A 21,599-nucleotide genomic window follows, 5' to 3' on the forward strand; every position below is an offset into this window, starting at 1 on the left:
GTAGGTTAGAGTTAGGGTAAGAATTGGGGCTAGGTCGAGGATTAGGGCTAGGGTTGGGACCTATGACGAAAAAGTGCGCTGGTCTTGTCATGTAGCACTAGCCAAAGACAATGAAATTATAGGGGGTTTGATATCAAATCTATAGCGATTCAGGCCATAACCTAGAGAAAAGAAATCTGTTCTTCGAGAATGGGTTTTTGAAAATTGACGGGAGGGCTAGAATGGCCGCTAACAGCCACCATAGCAACTGTTTGGGTTTTTTTTTTATTTTAAATAGGAAATTACCAAATTTATGCAACCTGAAATGTGTCAGAAAAAAATAATGACCTTTATTTAATATAAATCTGAAAATTTAAACTGTGTTTGTGATGTGATCAAGACCAGGTGATAGTTAGTGGTTGTAATAGATCTGAATGAAGTCTTTCAATGTGTAATGCCTGAAATCAACATAAACATTACTTAATATAAATAAATTAAATTATAAATTGTAGGAAATGTTTATTATCTTCAGACAATTGTAGGCTTCAGTAAATTGTTAAAGGCTCAATACCACTCCTGTTGTAACTGAATAATATGTCCCAATCTTTATTCTGGTCAACAAATTGTACTATTTTAGAATATTTCAATTAATTGGTGATACAAATTTCATCTTAACACACCTTATTTAAAAAATTTGAAAAATTCAACATAATGGTTTGAAACGTCTAACGTAAACCTTTTCAAATGAAACTTCGATTTAAAAATATTTTCGAACCCTCTGGACAAGTAAAATAGGATGTAATGGATAATTTACACAACAGGTAGGACACTTAAACATCTAGTACTTAGATAGAGATATTATTTATTTTCTGGAGCTTTTAAGCCAGCAAGAGTGTTATTGTCCCTTTAACTAATGACCTCCATCGTGAACGCGTGACGCTACTATATGCGCATTTTGGGCTATGAGATCATGCACTTTTTTTCTCAAATGCATTCTGACATAAATTGTTTCTTGCCTGTGTTACAACTAAAATACTTATGCATACCAAAACCGTTATTTCTTTTCTTTTTAAATCATTTTGTCAACCTTTTAAAAAATCAACACAATTTATAAGGTTTCAATTTGGGTAAAAACTGAAAGCCGTTCTCAGATCAGGTTGGTGAGTCAACAATGGAGGCGAAAAGAAGGTTTTGCAATGAACAAAGAGAAAAAGTCTACGTTGCCTTTTAAAGACACGACATTTCTACTAGCTCATTTTTAGGAATAAATAAGGATTATCATGATGTGAATGTGATGCATGTTAATATATATTAATTCAAATATTTAACTTAAAGAGTTGCTACTTTTTGCTTGACTTACTGAATATTAAACACCCACTTCCTATGAAATAAAGGTTGAAATCACTTCGACTTAAACAGACATAAATTCAATACAAAGATGGCACAATCAGTTAAAAGAAAGAAAAGTTATACCTTCGTTTGCACGTTATAAGTATGAGCCATTTCAGCACCATTAACCATTACTCTAGCAGGGTTTGCTGCTATCCCATAAATATCAACTGATCCAAGTGTCATGGTGGTTTGGTAACCAGATTTAGTGGGGGTTGCAGTTAATTTACTCTGGTAATAAACATAACATATAACATAAATATAAATTAAATATTACCCATCTGGTACATATGCATGGTCTGGACCTGAAGTAATATATGTAGATCAAGAGACAAACGCGGGAATAATTTAATACGGTACATGGTTTCTGATCACAAAGATATGTTTACTTTCCACGAACCATGTCCTTTCAACGATTTGCATTTGTGCACCATCGTTTGTAATAAGATAAACAGTAATCGCACCAAGTAAGTGTTTGAAGTTATAAAATAGAAAAATAGGTTGATTTATTGTTGCGTCGTAGCTAATTAAGCCCCTGAAGTGTACAGCTACATAGGAAACAAACAGTGCACAGAAATAACATAAACTTCCTAATAAATACGAAACTGCTAGCTACGCAACCTTTAACAGGTGATCAGTCAAGTGCCCGATTGGTGCAGAGAAGTAGGATGTTAAACCCATTTGACAATTACTACCAAAGACAATAGATCCAGATGAAAATAGTACTTACTCCACTTAGCTTGAAGTCTATTATGTTATAATGACCTCCTGAGATAGAATCTGTAATTATTCAAATAATATTATAAAACTGACAAATTTATACGCCTTTAAGTTGTCAAGTTTCATACACGTCAAAGTTTTTACAACACATTATATTCATACATATCTCGGTGTCAATCTAAAAATAATCACATTTCAATTAGGCCCTACGTTTCATGCTGTTCTACATTAGCATATTTTCTTCGAAGATGGTATCCAGATCACGTGAACTTATTGAGAAATCAAATTATCTGTATTGGTATACATGTACGTACAGGGCTTCTTTTTGTTGTGAACTATTGACATTGTAACACTGTTATGTTTAGACCAAGGATTCTGCTTGTAAAACAATGACGATATGTTTTGTTTACAGACCAGCACAGTCAACGGCTGTCCGATTAATGTCAGCCAATGAACTCCCTCATGTGACTAAACAAGTTTAGTTAAAAAGTAAACTATTCTTGAATTACTTCGTCTGTGCATTAAAATCATTAAATTGGCAACTTTAGTCGAATGTTGATTTATTTGTATTTACATAAGTGATTGTTGAGTAAAGGTTACTGTTTGTTTATCTATTTATTTACTTATATATTTATTAAGAACGCATTTTTAGGTGAGAAAACACATTTCTTTTGTATATACATCAGTGTAATCTAATGTTTAACTATATGCACCGACATTGAACTATTTATTAATAATAGATTTATATTTTACCTAAAGAATCGCCGTCATCCCAGAATAGTGTTCCCTCAGCTGTCTGAGTTGTAGCTGGTGCTACAATCAAACCAAAGTTTTTCTTACGACTGAAATTTAAATATATACTGTAGGTTAGTTTACACGACTAGAAGAGATAGACAATGACATTACTATTTTTATTTCCAGAGTGGGAAATCACTAGTAAAATATATTAAAGTAACGATGCGTTATTTGCATTTCGCTTAAATATCAAACTGATGGAATATTTAACATTTGATTAAGAAAACAAAATCTGAATAGCATCCCTATAGGTAACATTCAGATGGATTTAATCGGATTTTTAATAGTCCTATAAATTATGTTCAGCCACAACAAAATGGCAGCGGTTTTATATTATAGCAAACAGCATATATCGGTGAAATTTCAATTGAACATAACTTTGTAAATATTGAACGGAATTCAGCCATTTTTGCCTTCATCTTTTACAATATTGTAGGTTTTTTTGTTGTTTTTTTAAGTGATGTTGTATTCGCTATAGATAAATGGGAGATCGCAAAACAGGTAAAATACCTGTGTCAGACTTGTATCCCTATATTGTAGTTTGCAAGGGATTCCTATTGCGCTAAAATAACGGCATGAGACTTCAAACAAATGACTCTTTAATCCAAAACCGAACATTGTAAGAGACTGAAATCTATATTACCTAGCAGTGGTAGTAACATCTGGTTCTTGAACAGGAATAATGGTTCCACCTCTAATATGAAGATTTATTTTATCTAACGGGGCTTGTAAAGTTACTTTCTTTCCAGTTGATGCGACTTCACCACCATCATAGAAATCAAACCATCGATCTTTCGGGAAATAAGCTTCTACTTGCTGACCACCCTTTTAATACAAAATCCACATAAAAATGTCATAGAAAGGAGTTTACAAGATGACTTCTAGCATATGTCCACCATGAATTGACCAAAGGTTTATCTATAAAACGTGGCCATCCTCATAAGCAATGTAAAATGCCAAAACATACACGGGGAACTAATTTCGATTTAGTTGACACCCTTCCAGCTTTGATACAATATCCGAATGCAACGACTACAATACTTTTGTGTAGCGATTACAGAATTCGTCCACCATTTCCCTAAGCCTAAGCATTACCCGTGTTAGCTTCACGTGAAGTACAGGTAATGCCACCAGTGAACATATTCTGTCAGCAAATCGTATGAAACGGAATCAGATTTGTTAATGCGTACCTGTGTGACTACAGGTGAAACCAAGAGACCATCTCTCCACATAAATTGATCATCAATGGTTAAGGCAGTCTGATCTGTCGGGTATCTGATGAAAAAAACCAAACAATATAAAAAACACACCGTGTAAAACATGTAGTCAGGGAGACAGAAAATATGGTGGATTAAAAAGGAGAGAAAGGCTCTAATGTAAGTGTGGCAGTGTACTTCCGGTGCTAAGTGAATTCTAGAACTACTGAGTGAGCTAAGGGATTTACCTTGACAAAGTCATTTGGGAGTATAGTTGAATTTGAAAGAACAGAGTTCGGATTGAGCTGAACAGTCAATAGCTAGAATCCACAGTTCGTGTTATATTATATGTCCCCTGCGCTTAATCTATTAAAAGGGCAGCTATTGGTCCTTTCAACAATGTGCAGAATATTCAAACAGTATTTTAGAGAAACCGGAGGTAAAGCTATATTAATACATGCTATATTAATGCTGTTCACTTACACCTGGATCGCTTGGCTATACCATCTTTGCGAAAGGAAACTATTAACTAAATCAATACATATTATGAAAACAAACGGATATGAATTAACAGTTTATCAGCATCACTTCTATTTAGGTTACGTCAGCAGCAAAACTTTATTAATGGCAAATATTTATTTCAGATGTTAGTTTAATATTTCATTTATCATAATTAATTAATATCAACCGGTGGTTATTTGATTTTATAAGTTGTCGATGAAACTAGATGGAAAATTGATATGCTAATTTTTGACTCCTACAACTACCAGAGTTGATCCTCTGTAATAATGTCTGCTGTGAGATTCCAATACGAATAGGGCTATCAAGAAATTGTGACATGATGCACCGGACAAAATACACTGTTATATAAGAATATCAGGCCTGCGTAATTTGTTAAGTTGAGCAATCCAGGTGAAAAACAGATGAATTTATAATTATAATTACTATTCGTGTGTATTTCTCGTCAATTACGTATATTGAAGTTATATAGAGGATATTTGTCGTTTTAGAGTGAATAATATATTTTATTTTATAGAGAAGCAAGAAAACTTATATTTTCACGAATGCGTAGCATGAGTGAAAATATAAACGTTTTCTTGCTTAGAGATGAAATAAAATATGTTATTCACGACAAAACGATAAATGTTCTATTTATTTTATGATTTTAGAACCATTTTAGGTAAAAACAACATTGACTACTGCTAGCCAGCGGAATAACACTTTTATTTCACTGATAAAACGCGGTTTTCCACTACTGATCATAAAAAAAATTGGCTTCTTTAGTTTTCTTGGAACACACGAGACTGGCCGTGAGCCTTGAATGGACTTACTTGAAGAATAACGGCCTGGCTACACCCTGTCCTGTAGTATGACTCAGATATAATGACGTATACAGGTATGGTAAGATGCGATATCTAAGTAATAAGGTTTTTTTAATACTCGCTTGAGTTGTACCACTAAAATCTGGTGACATGGGATCTTGATGCTGAAATAGAGACACATTCAAATATCTGGGGCTTAACGTCTGCTTCCACAAGTTGACACCCAAGACCCTGCTGCCAAAAACTATATAATATTTTGTTTTAATTAAGAACCGAATGAAAGTACGCACCAAAACGTCTCAAAGACTGATGAAAACCGTTCTGTACACGACTTGTTGCTCAGATATTAGCAGGTGGTTTAAATTTAGAATAGAATAGGGTCCTACAGTGTCAGTCTAATTAAATTATACCACATATTCTTTCGTTTGAACGGGCCTTTGTCTTTAGAAGCTATAGTACAATAAGGTCTAACAACATCTCAAAGATGTTCAGTTAACTCAAACTGGCCTCTCATCCGACCAATGAAGAGATTCCCTGATTTCACAAAAAGGTTCTTATCTATAATCACAGTAGCTTACTGTAAGCTTCAAAGATAATAGAAAATTTAATAGGAAATAGGAGATCATTACGGAGGTCAGTGCCGGACTGGGCCCACCTGTCCACCTGTCCGTGACAGGTGGGCCTAAGCTCATTAAAAAAAAGTGGGCCTGAGCCTATAAAGAAAAAAGAAAAAAGAGAAAGAAAAAAGAAAAGAGAAAGAAAGGAGAGGGGGAGGAAAGAAGGAAGGAGAGGAGAATTCTCAAATTCATCTTATGATAGTGCTCTTAGGTCATTCTGTTATCTAATTGTATCAGGAAATGAAAAAATTGCCTTCTTCTGCTTTGGTCTGAAATGCTTGGAAAATGGGTTTGCGTTTGCCAATTTTCAAAATTTTCATGGGGGCAGACCCCCCCCCCCCATCCCCAGACCCCCCTCGGACGCTCGTGCGCCTTCGGCGCGTACTTGTGTGGGCCTTGGTCAATGACGGCACTGACGGAGGTAGTAGACTCTTCGACACTACCACGAGAATTAACAGAACCCCCCTCGGACGCTCGTGCGCCTTCGGCGCGTACTTGTGTGGGCCTTGGTCAATGACGGCACTGACGGAGGTAGTAGACTCTTCGACACTACCACGAGAATTAACAGAACAGATGATGAACAGATTTATAAGCAGCTTTATTTTTTCCAAAAGAAACTAAAACGTATTTACCGGCCCTTTATTATCTCTGTGGTTTCTCATAAAAGGATAAAATGTAGCAAGCTGAAACCATCTTGTACATAATTCGTCTGTGGTTGTTCCAAAAAATCCACATACATCACATCCAACAAATGGTATACCGAACATATTAAAATTCAAAATTTCTGTAACAAGATAAAAGAACATCTCCAAGAAAAAGACTTTTTAGTTTTAGTTTTGTAATCCTTTTTCGGAATGGATTTCTTAGTTTTGACAAGTATAAGGTATATATTAGAGTAAATGGTTCATCCCATGGACAGGTGTGGCGGAAATTGAAATTTGAAACGGAAAGTGTTTATTTCTAAATTTGTAAGGACCTCTTAACTTGGATTCGTCCATTTCAGATTATGCAGAAATGACTAGCAACAGCATAAAAATTAAGTTACTACTCTATTAGTATAGCAAATACAAAATATTTAATAGGCGTTACCTGGAATAGAGATTTTAAGATCATACCAGTCTGAATTGTTATCACCTTCCCAATGAGCTACATATTTTCCACTACTCACAAACGTTGATCGTGACAATACAAAGGGTCGTTTCTTTCTGATGTTAGTCAAAAGTCTGTAAATATATAATATAGACCTGGTGAAAAATCCCAAAGGACAGTTTCTTCTTGAAGGTTTACTACTGAGTAATTCTAATTTGATTTTGTTCAATTGATTAAATAGCTTACTCATTAGTTGCTTTTCCTTCAAAATGGCCATACATATTATGAAGATCATAGTGCATTCCCATGTACTGTTTAGCAGAAGGGCAGATTGTTTTATCTCGAAGACTTCCACCTGCCATAACTGAAATAAGTTGTGAATATACATAATTAAGTGATATAAATTAATATTGACTCAACACGACAACAGAATAACATTTACCAACCCAATCTTGGGAATAAACAATAGAAAAGCCTAATAACGACTAGAGAATCGTAATCGTAACGTCGCTCAGTAATAAACCGTAATATTTTATTCCAGAGAACTGTTTCCTATGGCAAGCCAAAGCGGAATTAATTGCAAGACCGTTTTTCTGTATGGAAAGAGAAGAAATCGAGTATATAACATAAAAACCAAATATAATGGTAAAATATTTCCGTGAACAGTATAAATTGACTGGACTATAACAAAATACAAGAGCAGCAATGGAAAAAAATAATCTTTATTGAATCTTTATACGTCGTTTTGTACAGAAAAACATGCTTGGAAGGTGACGAAAAAATAGTTATATACTCGATTTTTTCTCTTTCCATGCAGAAAAACGGTCTTGCAATTAATTCCGCTTTGGCTTGCCATACTTTCCATCACTTTCTGCCATTGCACTATGTAGGCTATTCAATAGTCTTGTGGTAGTCCCTCGGGTAATAAATTTACTTACTGTAACAAACGTTGCTCATAACGTCAAGTATAATTGGATTATTGCTATTGGAGTTAAGAAATCGCTTTGTAGTTTGAGAACAGAAACATATACTGAGACGGAATGAAAACGCACCACTTATTTCACGCGAAATGCTGGAGAGACATAATGCAGCGAACAGTGGGGTTTTTCTGAACATTTACCGACACAATAAAATCAACAGCAACATGAACTTTACTACTTAGGCACAAGGAGTAAAAATCAAAAGTCAGTAACGTGTGCGTCCACTTCTAACCGCTATTACATGTCATGCAACGTTTCGACGTTGCCGCGCGAAGACGATAAGCCTCCGAATTGCTGTTTCCATTTGACGGACATTTTGCAGTTGGGGACTTCGTGAGTGACGACGTCCCAAAGATATGTGCCCGAGGATTACCATGCTGAAACGTTATATGTGACTAGCGAGGGGCAAGATATATGATTATCCTGTTTACTGTGTTCTGGATTCTTTAGAGTAGCGAAACAAGAAAGAAAAGATGGTAAATCGTCTAGTAAAATCAGTGCCGGACTTCGGCCCACCTGCCAGGTCATTGACCAAGGCCCACACAAGTACCCGCAAAAGGCAGTAGCGCAGCTAATGCGAGCGAGCTTCCGAGGGGGGTCAGGAAAATTTTGAAAATTGACAACCGCAACCCATTTTCCAAGCATTTCAGACCAAAGCAGAAGAGAGCAAATTTTTTCTTTCTCCTGTCCTGTGTCCTGTCCCCTGCTTCCTTCTTTCTTTTATTTCCTCCCCCTCTCCTTTCTTTCTCTTATCTTTTTTTCTTTTTTCTTTCTCTTTTTTCTTTTTCCTTTTTTCTTTATAGGCTTAGGACCACTTTTTTTTAATGAGCTTAGGCCCACCTGTCACGGACAGCTGGACAGGTGGGCCCAGTCCGGCACTGAGTAAAATATTACAGTAGTATATTCTGGAAAGAATCAAAGTGGACACCAGTATCCTAATTAATTTAGACTTCAAAATATTTCCAGACAGATTAAAGGCTCCTGTACGATAAATTGTCCAGTGTATAATACCAAATTTTCTTAATGCTGCCATGTCTCTCAGTACCCGTTTTCTCACACTGGTACCTTTTTCTATGTATCCAATAAAATACATGTTTATTTACCTGGTGTAAATGGAGGGTTATCGTATCTATTATCTGTACAACCTTTAGTAGAACCCACAACAAAATTAGATGGTTCATTCATATCCTGTAATATGGAGCAAGTATGGGTTAAAGTAGCCAAGTCTCTAACTCAATATCATCAAAAATCTTCGACATTGAAAAGACGAATTATTTGTCAATTCAAATCAACATTGGTCTTGTGATCTTACAGGGAAAAGATGGGCTTTTGATATCCAATATTCAAGACAAAATAAACATTTTACCATCGGAAAATCGTGTACCATAATGCGTTTCATCGCCATTTGGAACAAGGGACTCAAAGAACAGGGATAGACATATTCCACAATTCATGTCAAAGGGCGACGCTATATTCTTATCTGGAGAGCATGCGCAGTAAATACCATCGGTGTAGACTGGAAAAACCAAACGCTAAAGATTGCATTCACATGAGACTTCTGGCGTATTTCGCCGAACATAACTGATTGGAAATTACAGTAAAAACAGAAACGATTGAATGTAAATCAGTTTATATACATTCATATTACATTATTATATGCGTTGCGACCCATTTTTGTCAATTTCTAATCCCAAATATTAGCGATTTAGCTCCTTTAAAATAACATTTAAAGTGTGAAAATTAATTTTCACAAAGTAGATCAGTACTTGACAAAATTTGTTTTCTAGATGATTTTATATGATACAGAGCATAATACTTACAATCCAGATACCGTCATATGGAACTTGATCATGGAATCGTTTACCCTGTCTTTCCCACCAAACTTCTGCTTTAGGATTAGTGAAATCAGGATATGTTGTTTCACCTGGCCATACCTAAATTTAGAAATAACTAAATACACCCAAAAACCACCAAAATGTTTCTCGAGCTATTTTAAACACAAATGAATATTAAGATATATTGTCGTTTTGCTGTAAAATTTTACAAAATCTCAAGAACATCCTAAAATAAACATAAGAAAAGGAAATTGCCCACTGACCCAAAAATGCCATTTTTCAATTCCTTCCATTAAAAAAATAAAGGCATTTATGCCCGGGCGGCTTTCAATTTATAATTAATCAGAAGAATATCCCTTTAAAAACCCATTAAACTTTTGGGTATATATGCCGTGGAATAGGCTGGGGTTTAACGTCTGGTCATAAATATACTTCAGTCATGTGGAGACTAGCATATGGCCATTTCTATCCTGGCGGTTGCGTTTGAAATGCGCGAGGTGAACTTTGTTGGGCTAAAAAACCATGGCTTAAAAACATACTTCCTTTAATTCATTTAGAAAAACAAACAAAACTTACACTTCCAATTAAATTATTTCCATCAGCATCTTTAATAAATATATCATCTTTAACACCTTCATCATATGATGGATAGTTTGTGGCTGTAGAGCTTATACCAGGATCCTTTATTAAAAAATATAATTCTAAAAATTAAAGAATATCTCAAAAAGATGTATATTACTGCCATGGCTCGCTATTTTAGTCCTTAAACTTATACTATTTTACGACGGATACATTCATCATATAAAGATTTTTAAAAAGATTTATTTCAGAATTGTTTCTTGTTGAAGGAATAATTGATTAACTATACTTAAAGAACTTTTAAAATGTTGTTGGCTTATCTGTGTCAATTTCTGGGTCCCAAATATTAGCGATTTAGCTCTTGAAAAAAACTTTAAGAAGTATTGTTTGCTTCTATAAAACTAACTATATCGGTATTTATTTGCTTAGCTATCAATATCACTGAAAACAAAGATTTCCTTGTGTTTGTTTGCCCAACATGCTTCGTCGCCCCGATCCCCCGTCCCCCCACTTGGTATCAAATCAGCCAGCATGACCCTGTGAATGTTTAGGTCATTATTTAAGAAGGTCAAGGTTTCAGATCTTGGGCCCCTGGCGAAGCCAAGTATCCAGCTAGTATTAAATACTTTTTCAAGAACTCTTGTTTGCTCAAATAAAAACTTTAAGAATAGTTGTTTGCTTAGATAAAAAAAACACTTTAAGAACAGTTGTTTCCTTACATAAATCAGCGGTTGCCAGAAGATCAGGGCCGGCGGAGGCAATTTTTGATTGCGGGGGGAGGGGGGGCGCTACAGTTCTAGGTCTTTAGGTGAGGGTCCAGGGGCCGCCTGTTTACATCTCGTGATCTTGCTGGTGGCCTTAATATTTAGATCTGACCGTAATACTCATCTTGTGGACCATCTAGAGGTTCGATTTTTTTTTATCCAGTTTTGATGAAACTTTAAATATATATTTATATCCCAAAGATCTGGGTTCCTTTCGATATTGGCGCGTGTTGGACCGTAACTTTCTGGATTATGACCCCGTGATTGTACGAAATATCAGGTTTATAGCTTATAAAACTTAAACTATGCGCTATGTTCTTGGATGAGTTCGACTTTGGTACGCATTAGACCTTGCATTCTAGAGCTATAGTCCCTGCTTTTCACGCAAAATTTCAAATATGTATGAATTTTGTAGCCTCAAGGGGGGGGGGGGGGTAATTGTTGTCCCATTCAGATAAAATTTGACAAATATATATATTAAAGATCAAAAGATCTTGAATGAGGGGATGAGCCCTGTTGATTTTACCTCTTCCCCTTCCATTTCTTGCAAAATGTGGGCGTATCTTGCATGGCAACCGCTTGGTTGAACTGATAGCAGTGAATTATTTGATGGATAAGGGACACAAGGAAAGAGTATAAGAAAAAAAGATACAACGGACGTGAGATTGATTTGAAAGAAAGATAGACTGTTCAGTTATCTAACCGCGACTCTCACAACCCTGATTCTCGTAACCCAGGGATCAGTATATAGTATTAGGGTTTTCTTCTTCTGAAACTCTATGTTAAAATCACTCCTCTTTGTTTTTAATCAAATGGTTGATATACATGTATACCATATGTTTACACTATTTGCGTATAGGGGCGGCCATTTTGTCCGGCAGTTTTGGTCCGATTTTCGCGAAATTTGAACTCAACTAACATTACGGTATAACGGTGATATATTCGAACGTTTTTTTTTAAATCGGATAATAATTCTGAGCTAAAACCGCGATTTTTCGTACAATCAGGGGCCAAAATTCAGGAAGATACGATCCGATATGCGCGAATATCGAAAGGAACCAAGATATTACTATACAACAATTTAATATCAGGGATTTAGCTGTTCATGTCAACAATAATCATTGCAATATACTTGTTCGTCACAATACCTTAAAATCTGCGTATAAATTTAAGGTCAATCGAATAGTAACTTTGGTCTGTAGAGCATCAGCAAGAATTTTCAAAGTAATTATAAGGTCCATAGCTCTTGGCAGTAATTATGGGAATTCCTCGAAAATCGATAAACTTCTTCGTCTCATGACCTCAAACACTGTGTGTAATCAGATATCATCTCCAGCCTATAGAGTGTCCACGAGAGTTTTCAAAGTGATCAAGGGCCATAACTTTGGCAGTAATTATCGGGAATTTTTGAACACCAATCCCCGTCTGGGATACCGTGTATCGGATATTAACCTCTAGAGCGTCCACACGATTTTTCAAAGTAATCAGGGGTCATAACTCTGGCAATAATTATCGGAAACTGTTGAATACCAATGGGCTTCTTCGTCTCATGACCGCAAACATCGTGTATAAATTTGAATTAATCAGATATTAACTTTAGCCTCTACAGGGTCCACAAGATTTATCAAAGTGGTCAAGGGAAATAACTCTGCCAGTAATTATCGGAGATCGTTGAAAATCAATAGCATCATAACCGTAAACACCGATATTAACCTTAGCTTCTAGAGCGCCCATAAACAATTGTGGTCGCCGGACCGACGGACGGATGGACGGGGCGTTGACAATATAGGACCGCATTTCAATGTGGGTGTATAAAAAGTGAAATAAAACGGTTCTCACCAAAATAATAACATATTTCTGATCATGATCGTGAAGATCTTTAACAATAGCTGGTAGTTCTCCATATGTTTTAGTATCATATGACCAATCTCTATGTTCAATCATATAATCTATATCATTCCATTGTGTATCCTGAAATTATGTTATATCAACATTGCCAGGACATGGCTGTGTCGAAAGTATGTTAAGTTACAATATAGATTTGCCAGATTCGGTCAAATTCGACAGAATCAATCAATAGTAAGTGATCTAGCTTCATAAAAACGCCTCACTGCAAACTAAGACCCAATGGAAACGATATTCACACCCTACTTTGTGCAAGACACTTATCACTACCGTCATCAATCAGTGGACACATTAACGAGGTCAGCATTGAAATCTGTAGATTATCATCAATCACACACTAAGTCATCAGTTACTCATTTATATTGTATAGGGTTCTGCACACAACTGATTTCCGAATCCAATCAGATTTTGAAACCGGTGGTTTGCAGGACTATTTATTTTGAGTGATATATTTAGTCAACTTACAAAGGGAATGCCGTTATCTCGTAATCTTTTAATAACTTCCCGCATGCCAGCACTACCACCATAACCCCAACGGCAGTTGTGGAATCCCAAAGACCAATATGGCGGCAACATTGGCTTACCAATAACTTCTAAATATTGTTCGATGACTTCATTTGGACTTGGACCAGTGAAGATGTAAAAATCTAAGATTCCTCCAATGGTTTTATAACGCAATGTAACGGGAGTAGTTGGTGACAATGCAACTTCTGTAAACACCAAAATTAAGGTATGTTATGAATTAATTTCATCTAAGATTTAATACAACATACATGAACATACCTAATCAAAGCTTTCATGTAAAATCAACAAGTATATAGTAGAATATATATCAAGATATGTTGCCTGTATATGTAAACCCCTAAGAGCCATTTATTCATCAGAGAGAGCAGAGACTTCGTGATATAGTTTCTATTTTGTATAAATTATAAAAACAATAACTTCGTTGTTATGTCCCGTCTGAAAATAATGTATCAAATCTCCAATCTATATGGATTACCATAGGGTTCCTCCTTAGGACTAGGCAAACAATCCCAGTAAAATTGAAATGCTCCTTTATAAAAATTCGGAGTAGGACCATAAAAATAAAATCTTTCCAGCACTCTTAAAATAATAAATAATGGAAAACTTGCCATACCATAACTAATGTTACACACAATTTTAACCTAATTCTAAAAAGAACACAACAAATTTCTTACCCATTGCGTTGCTGTTTAGTAAGAAAACTCCATAAGCGTTACCGTCATTTTCTATTCCCAAGAAAAATGGATGTGACCCATAAAGATTTACATTGTCCTGTTTGAATAAAAAAGTACATAATATGCTGATTGTTATAAAGTGCTTGTAAAATCTTAATTTAGCTCCTTTGAAACTCCAGGCGAGCCATTGCCGATTGTTTTACATATTTCATTCCAATTTTAGTAATCGCCTTAAATAAACAAACCACCAGCTGATATTAGTTTGATCAATGCAGAATTGGGATTTAATTAATGACGTTATGAGGGGAACCATGATCACAGTAAATAAACTATTAACCAGTTGCACTGAGATAAGATAATTTGCAGTTTATTAAATTTGCAATAAGACTTACAGAATTTAAACAGTGAGTCGGATGTTCCCCACATCAATCACGCAATGAGAACAAGAGACTCGACAAATCAAACTGATAAGCTCTGCCGAACCTTACCAGAAAATAATCATCACCGAACTAAGTCAACAGATTTTGACACCATTACATTTCTCTACATTTATATCTACTCTGTCGTTTTAAGGCATTGTCGTATTCTGTAATATACTATTCAAAAAAAGTAGGGGATATTTGATTTTTAAGTGTTATTAAAGTCACCTAATGAAACTGACGAAGAAACAAATGACAAAATGAAATGAAGTTCACATTCATCGATTTATTCCAAATGATTGTTAGACTAAGTAAGGCACAGACTGACCATTATAAGGGTAAAATGATACCCGGGGTCAAACAGCAAAGTTACCACAGCATCACAACCAAGTCAGTAACGGGTAAATCCTCCTCTGTTTGCCAAAAAAGCATTGATCCGACGTGGCATACTCCTAATGAGACGTCTAAGGTCATTTTGGTCCAGATTGTCCCATTCCTGTTGCAACGCAGCAGCAAGTTCTTGGACATCGGCAGGACGTTGTTGACGTTGACGTAACCTCTGTCCAAGCATGTCCCAGACATGCTCGATGGGGGAGAGGTCGGGACTCAGTGCTGGCCAAGGTAATGTGGTGATGTTCTGTTGTTGGAGGTAACCTGTAACGATCCTGGCCATGTGACATCTTGCGTTGTCATCCTGGAAGATGAAATGGCGGCCATGACGTCGTGCGAACGGCACAACATGGACTGCCAAGATGTTGTCCCGGTAGTACTGGCCTGTAACACGCCCTGCAACAACATGTAAAGCCGTTCTTCCAGCAACAGTGATGCCTCCCCACACCATAACAGAACCACCCCCAAATCGATCATGTCTGATGACGTTAACGTCTTGGAAGCGCTCGTTTCGACGACGCCACACCCTCCTACGTCTGTCCAAAAAAATCAACAGTGAACCTTGACTCATCTGAAAACATCACATTGCTCCAGCGTCGATTATCCCAGTGTTGACGATCCCTACACCAACGACGTCTTGCCTGAATGTGATGATCTCTCAAACAAGGGATCACGCGAGGACGTCGGGCGCGAAGGTGACCCCTATGCAGTCGATTCCGAATCGTCTGGCCACTCACTCTCACACCAGTGTCTGTTTGAAGACGAGCGCTGATCTGATTTGCTGTGATGACACGATTTCTCAAGGCCAAGGTACGGATAAATCGATCCTGGGCTTGAGTTGTCGCCCTTGGTCGACCTGAGCGTGGTCTGTCCTGTACAGATTGTGTATCACGGTATCTGGACCATAGCCTGCTTATGACAGACTGAGAAACATTCATCGTCCGCGCCACAACCGCCTGTGTTGTGCCGATCTGTAGCATGCCAAGGGCACGTAACCTTTCATTTTGGGTAAGCCGACGCATATCAAAATTTGTTTTCTGGTCAGTAAAACAATTAAACTGATGTTTCCACCCTGGAATTCAATGCCAAAATGACTGTAACATTCAAAGTCAGAGTCGTGCAAATCTTGGGTTGGACCCTCATGATGATCCCAAGCATCACCTGCATTCCATGCGGTAGCTATTGGTGCGTTTGGGCGTCACATGTAACTGGAAATGTTTCTTCTGTTAGGTTCTATAGTGACTTTTTTCGTAGTCATTTGCATATTTTAGTATTATGCCCCCAAAATCAAATATCCCCTACTTTTTTTGAATAGTATATATATTGTATTTACCGATGGTGGTATATCACGCGCCCACATGCTAAGTTTTCTATGTTGTTTAGGATCCAGCCAAAATTGTCCACGATGTTCACCCAATCCATAGATATATGATGTCGGTAGTGATGTAGCTATTTCTATAAACTGGTCAGCATAAGTCAGTGGTCCAATACTCGTATCAAATCTGTAGAACGATAACAATATAAACAATTATTTGGGGCCCAGTTCCTGGACCAAAATTAAAAGAAGAGAAATGTCTGTCGTCAGTATTGAAAACGGTTTTATTTTTGGAAAACGATCATACCTAACTGCCCTATTATGTTATTGTGACGCGCTTTGCCACTCACTTTGGTATTTGGGGATTTTTTGTGTTCATGTTGGAAAATTGGTGCTGCACTGTCTATACATTCCCACCGCCTCTGTGATTATGAATATAACATAGAATTGCCAGCAACCAAAACACCAACAACAGCTCTACCAATTGTATATAGATTCTAACCAATTCTAACCGGAAATTTCAATGTGTTGTATATCGGTAGGTACCATTTTCTTGGATTCAAGGTGTAAATGTTCCACGTAGTTACCACTGATAGTTCATCGTATGTTTAAACCGCCATTATAACCATATTATATGTAATTTTACTTACAAAATGGCCCCTGATGATTTCCGCTTGACCACAACCCCGAACTGTTTCTCCACAATTTGGATATCATACTCAGCCGTGTCACCTGCATCGTTACTTGGTACCGGTGTAGTTATAGGGACTTCAAATCTTTTATTATTAGGATCGGTGATCTTAAAAAAAATAGATAAATAAAACTTAGAAACAATTTACAATTAATTAGTAAATGAAATCATTTTCTTTGTATACCATGCGTTCCTCGAAATAGGCAATCCATGATCAATTAACTTAAATGAAATGGATGGGATTTAACGTCCTACGTTTCTGCACCAACTGTTCCCTTTCGCCCCTCACCACCCATCCCCACGCACTTTAAAATACCGACAAAGAGGATCAAAGCCATGACACTCATGAAGGCTAAAAATCACTTCCTTATTTAAAGTCAACAAAAATAATTCATATAGACCAATGAAACAAACATAGGTTAGATGATATTCTGGCGTCAGTGGTTATGGATCGAAATGAATTCTTGTCGTCATTTTATAACAGAAAGCAATTACAACCTCAGTCAAATTGATTGATTTGAATAATCTTTGGAACTTTATAAGATGGTCGTAAATGCATTTAGGACTTGATTATTTTAATAATATTCTATTTGGTTAGAGACTAGTGTCATTCTAGAAAATTGTGCTTTTGATTAATTACATCCATATGTGATTAAACGATAATTCAAGCTTTACAATGTTGAACTTATAATTTAGTTCGTTTATAGATGCAAAAGTACCTTAAAATGCAGTCTTTTCGGTGTCTCTCTGTAAATATCCAACTTCAAATTATTAACTGGATTAGCCCAATGACCTGCTTTGATGATGCTTATTGTAGCTGAAGATTTATCGGCAGATATGCTATCAACCTGGTAACCGATGTCTTTATCTTCAACGTAATAACAGTAGGGTACGCCAGGTGTAGACGAGGCTTGCCAACAGCAACCCCTACTCTCGCAACCACCCTGTGTTGATCCGGGCTCTGGATAACAATCCGCCCGACGGTCTTCAGGTGTAGAAGCACACTTAGGGTCCACATTTATTGGAGCCCGAGTTATCTGCCCAGTTGCTCCCCCAGATGGCTTGAAACACCATGGTATATTGTGAACTCCACCAGGTGGTTCGAGCCAACAACATCCTGAAATTAAAGATATTATTCTCTTCTCTACTAACGTTTAAACAACAATTGTGTCAATGTCCAACAATTTTACATATCACGTGGCTAAGTGGGTAAGACGCTGGCTCGCTAGCCTGGAGGTCGGGTGTTCGATCCCTGCATTGGCCGAGAAAGTTCATCCAGATTTGCCGGCGTGGTTTCCCCTTGTCAGTGATGCAGGACGGAGGGCCTGACAAGGACAGCTGTCTAATCGTTCGGATGGGACGAAAAACCGAGGTAAGAGTGGGCCGTAGCGCCGCTGCCCGGGCAAAATTTCCCTCATAGCACACTGTAAGGCGTATGCCCGTCTTCATTAGCCCAGGTTAGGAGCAGAACAGTAGGACGTTAAACCCCATTTTATTTCATTTCATTTCATTTTGCAATACATAACAATTATAGATCTTTGCTACCGATGATGCAGAAAAACGATTTGGATAGTCCGGATATGAAGCAAATAAAAGAAATCAATTTTTGAGAAACACAGATGATGTTCAGCTCACTGGTCATCTAGATGAACACAAATAGCTGTTATATATGAGACTGTGGGGGGATATCAGTTCAGAATCAACTATTTATAAAAAGAATTGACTGTCACAAGATACAGATAGTTACATTTAACCGATAGTTATAGTTTATTGTAATAGCCCAATGAAAGTAACTAAAGGTATATCATTATTTTTCAAAAGTTATTATATGCTGCTATATACCGCCTACTGGATGTCGTTGTTCTATAACTGAGTCTAATGCTATTTTAAATATGTGATGTTATTAAAAATTAATAAAGTCAGAAATGCTACAGAGAAGGCCATTACAATTTACACACATATCACACGTGAAAATCCTCGAACTTATGTACGAAAAATTACATTAGTCAACATGTAGTCTTATTGGTTAACATCCCAAAAAGACCACAAAACTCTCTAAATCATTTACTAATTGCATTATTTTTGTTAATCTAGTATCGTGTAAGTGTCCCCACTACCTAAAAAAGAATAAATATTGGACAACCTTTGTCGACTGCCAGAACGACATAGCTGTAGTGGTTTATCTTTTGTTGCATGGAAACCTATCTCTATAATGGATCTCACCAAGATAGACCCTAAAACATGTCTGACTAAATATATTATCAATTACATTTTAAATTAGGGATACAATAGTTTCATACGAAAATGGGTTCGTTGATAACCTAATTTTGCAATATAATTGGTCACAAACGAGACATTATGCGATATGTAGAGAAAGGGCTGTCTATTCTTGTTAGAATAGTTCAAAATTAGATATGAAAAATGAAAATGTTGAGAATTTCAGCCAAATAACTTTATTCTGAGCAAAATTATGAATGGTTATTTCATCGGGTTTCGGACAGCGGGTGCAATTACATTAATTGTGTTAAATTTTGTACTATTTTTAATCTAAATATATACTTTTAATCTAAATAATACTTTTAATCTAAATAATACTTTTAATATAAATAATACTTTTTAGACAGATGTGTGTAATATATATTTGATTTTGTTTTTATATATAAATTAGCGTTATATCAATTGTCATATTTGTGATGAATCCTGTGATTCGGTTTGTTCATACTTGCGCAACCAAATGATGAAGAATCATTTTTGATCCTGATTAAATTGACTCACCTCTATCTAGACAACCTTGATGACTGGAACCACTTTCCGGATAACAATCTATTCGCTGGTTTTGGTCTATTTGACATGCATCATCTCTTCGGTTGCGTGTTAAGTCTAAACTGCTAACACCGTTCATTAACGGTACCAGAAATACTAATATTATGAAGCCACGACTTTCCATTTTGGATAGACGACTCTGTGTTCTTTATGGCCGTTTACCTCTTATCAGAACTCTTTATATATGTAACTTACATCCGGTGTGGTGTCTTATCAGCTTCAATGATAATCATCGCAAGCAAATTCTTTCAATTCAATCGGTTGCCAAACAGATATACCATTGCTGTCATAGCGGGCAACTTTTAAAGTGGTGGACCCTGAGTGAAAAGTGTACCGGGGAGGGGGAGGGAACTTTCTCAGTAGTCTAACCCCGGTCGTTCTATAACCACAGAGACCGACACAGAACAACGGACGACCAACGCTGTGTGAACCTACCAACCCTTCTGGATGACACGATACGTTGTCATGGCTCTCTGGTCACAGGATCCCCACAAAGAGGTGTGTAAACACAACAAGATTAGCTTGCGATACGTACTTCAAATTACAGCAACTATCTTGCAGAACTTAAACGTTAAACACATTTAAAACAGAAGATGTCTACCCCAGTTATTATAACCATATGTGTAACCGTTTGAATCCAGCCACCTACAGCCCTCTATCACATGATCTGAGACCTTTGACCGGACGTCCACCAAATGAGGTAACAGTTTGTAATTTTTTAAAGGAAATCAGATCACCAATTTTCAGAAATAGCTGAGGGCTGGAACTGTGAGTAACGCATTCTAAGAAAGTGGTATAGAATTGTGCAAGGACACCCAAATTCAGTAACAAAAACGTAACTGTCAACTGCATAGTATCACAGCTGTAAGAATAGTTTGTTATTTTATCAAAAAAAAAGACTATTTTTTCTTTATTAAAATAATATGTTACGGTGGGGGTTGGGGGGGGAGTATTCATACATGATTTAGTCGATGAAGATCATTTCGGTAGCCTGTTTTCTTGGTGGAAAGTTGATGTTCCATGGTATGGATAATCCCTAAAATGTTGGCCCACCAGTTGTTAATGGTTTGGGTAAACTGGTGAGTCAAGTAGTCCACCAGTAAATGTGTAAAACAATGCTCTGTTATCAACAAAAAGAAGCACATATCAAATTTATTTTAAATACAGTTCTCTGTTAGGTATTATGGTGAGTCTGTCCGGGAGGATTAAGATCAATTTATAAAAGTCCGTGTTTGCAACATAGATCCGCGATAATAATGACATGTTTTTATTCATGATTACCTTTACCCTATGAACATTGGTGTCTGGCGGACATTGTATCTTGAGTCCAATAATTTCTTTTATGAAACATTTCAGTGGGGACAATTGTGGTCCGTATGGAATTAACCAAGCTTGTGTCCCCCACACTCGTTGCAATGTTAATTCATATCAACCCATCGGCGCGTTCACTGTCTTCAGATGTCAACCACAACCATGGCTCAGAACTGTAGACGTTGTACTGAAAGTGGGGGGGGGGGGTTAAAGTCCACTCGACACAAAATAAGTCATTTCGTTCAATTTTTTTTCAGTAATTCGCTAGCGCGTAGGTGTCT

General features: G+C 36.7%; 1 protein-coding gene across 1 annotated transcript; it reads right to left on the reverse strand.

Moving 5' to 3' along the window:
- Nucleotides 1-327: 327 nt before the first annotated feature.
- LOC126814956 (lysosomal alpha-glucosidase) lies at nt 328-20,162 on the reverse strand. Its single transcript, XM_050540430.2, has 20 exons — nt 19,960-20,162; nt 17,904-18,301; nt 17,144-17,292; nt 16,512-16,680; nt 14,370-14,466; nt 13,636-13,880; nt 13,105-13,236; nt 10,499-10,603; nt 9,908-10,021; nt 9,191-9,275; nt 7,354-7,471; nt 7,108-7,241; nt 6,651-6,802; nt 5,411-5,565; nt 4,074-4,158; nt 3,527-3,708; nt 2,842-2,930; nt 2,099-2,148; nt 1,453-1,599; nt 328-437 (listed from the first exon to the last, which is right to left on the reverse strand). The coding sequence occupies exons 1-20, from the start codon at nt 20,129-20,131 to the stop codon at nt 375-377; spliced, it is 2,841 nt and encodes a 946-aa protein (XP_050396387.1). The 5' UTR covers nt 20,132-20,162; the 3' UTR covers nt 328-374.
- Between the last annotated feature and the right edge of the window lie 1,437 nt (nt 20,163-21,599).

This window comes from Patella vulgata, chromosome 3 (assembly GCF_932274485.2).
Source record: "Patella vulgata chromosome 3, xgPatVulg1.2, whole genome shotgun sequence".
In the NCBI taxonomy this organism is placed as follows: Eukaryota; Metazoa; Mollusca; class Gastropoda; family Patellidae; genus Patella; species Patella vulgata.

Excerpts from the sequence above, each read along its gene's own strand:
- LOC126814956 (XM_050540430.2), bottom strand. The coding sequence starts at position 20,131 with ATGGAAAGTCGTGGCTTCATAATATTAGTATTTCTGGTACCGTTAATG. Across the intron at positions 14,467-16,511 it reads CGCGTGATATACCACCATCG|GACAATGTAAATCTTTATGG; the intron begins GTAAATACAATA and ends TTATTCAAACAG. Across the intron at positions 2,931-3,526 it reads GATGTTACTACCACTGCTAG|TCGTAAGAAAAACTTTGGTT; the intron begins GTAATATAGATT and ends TTTAAATTTCAG.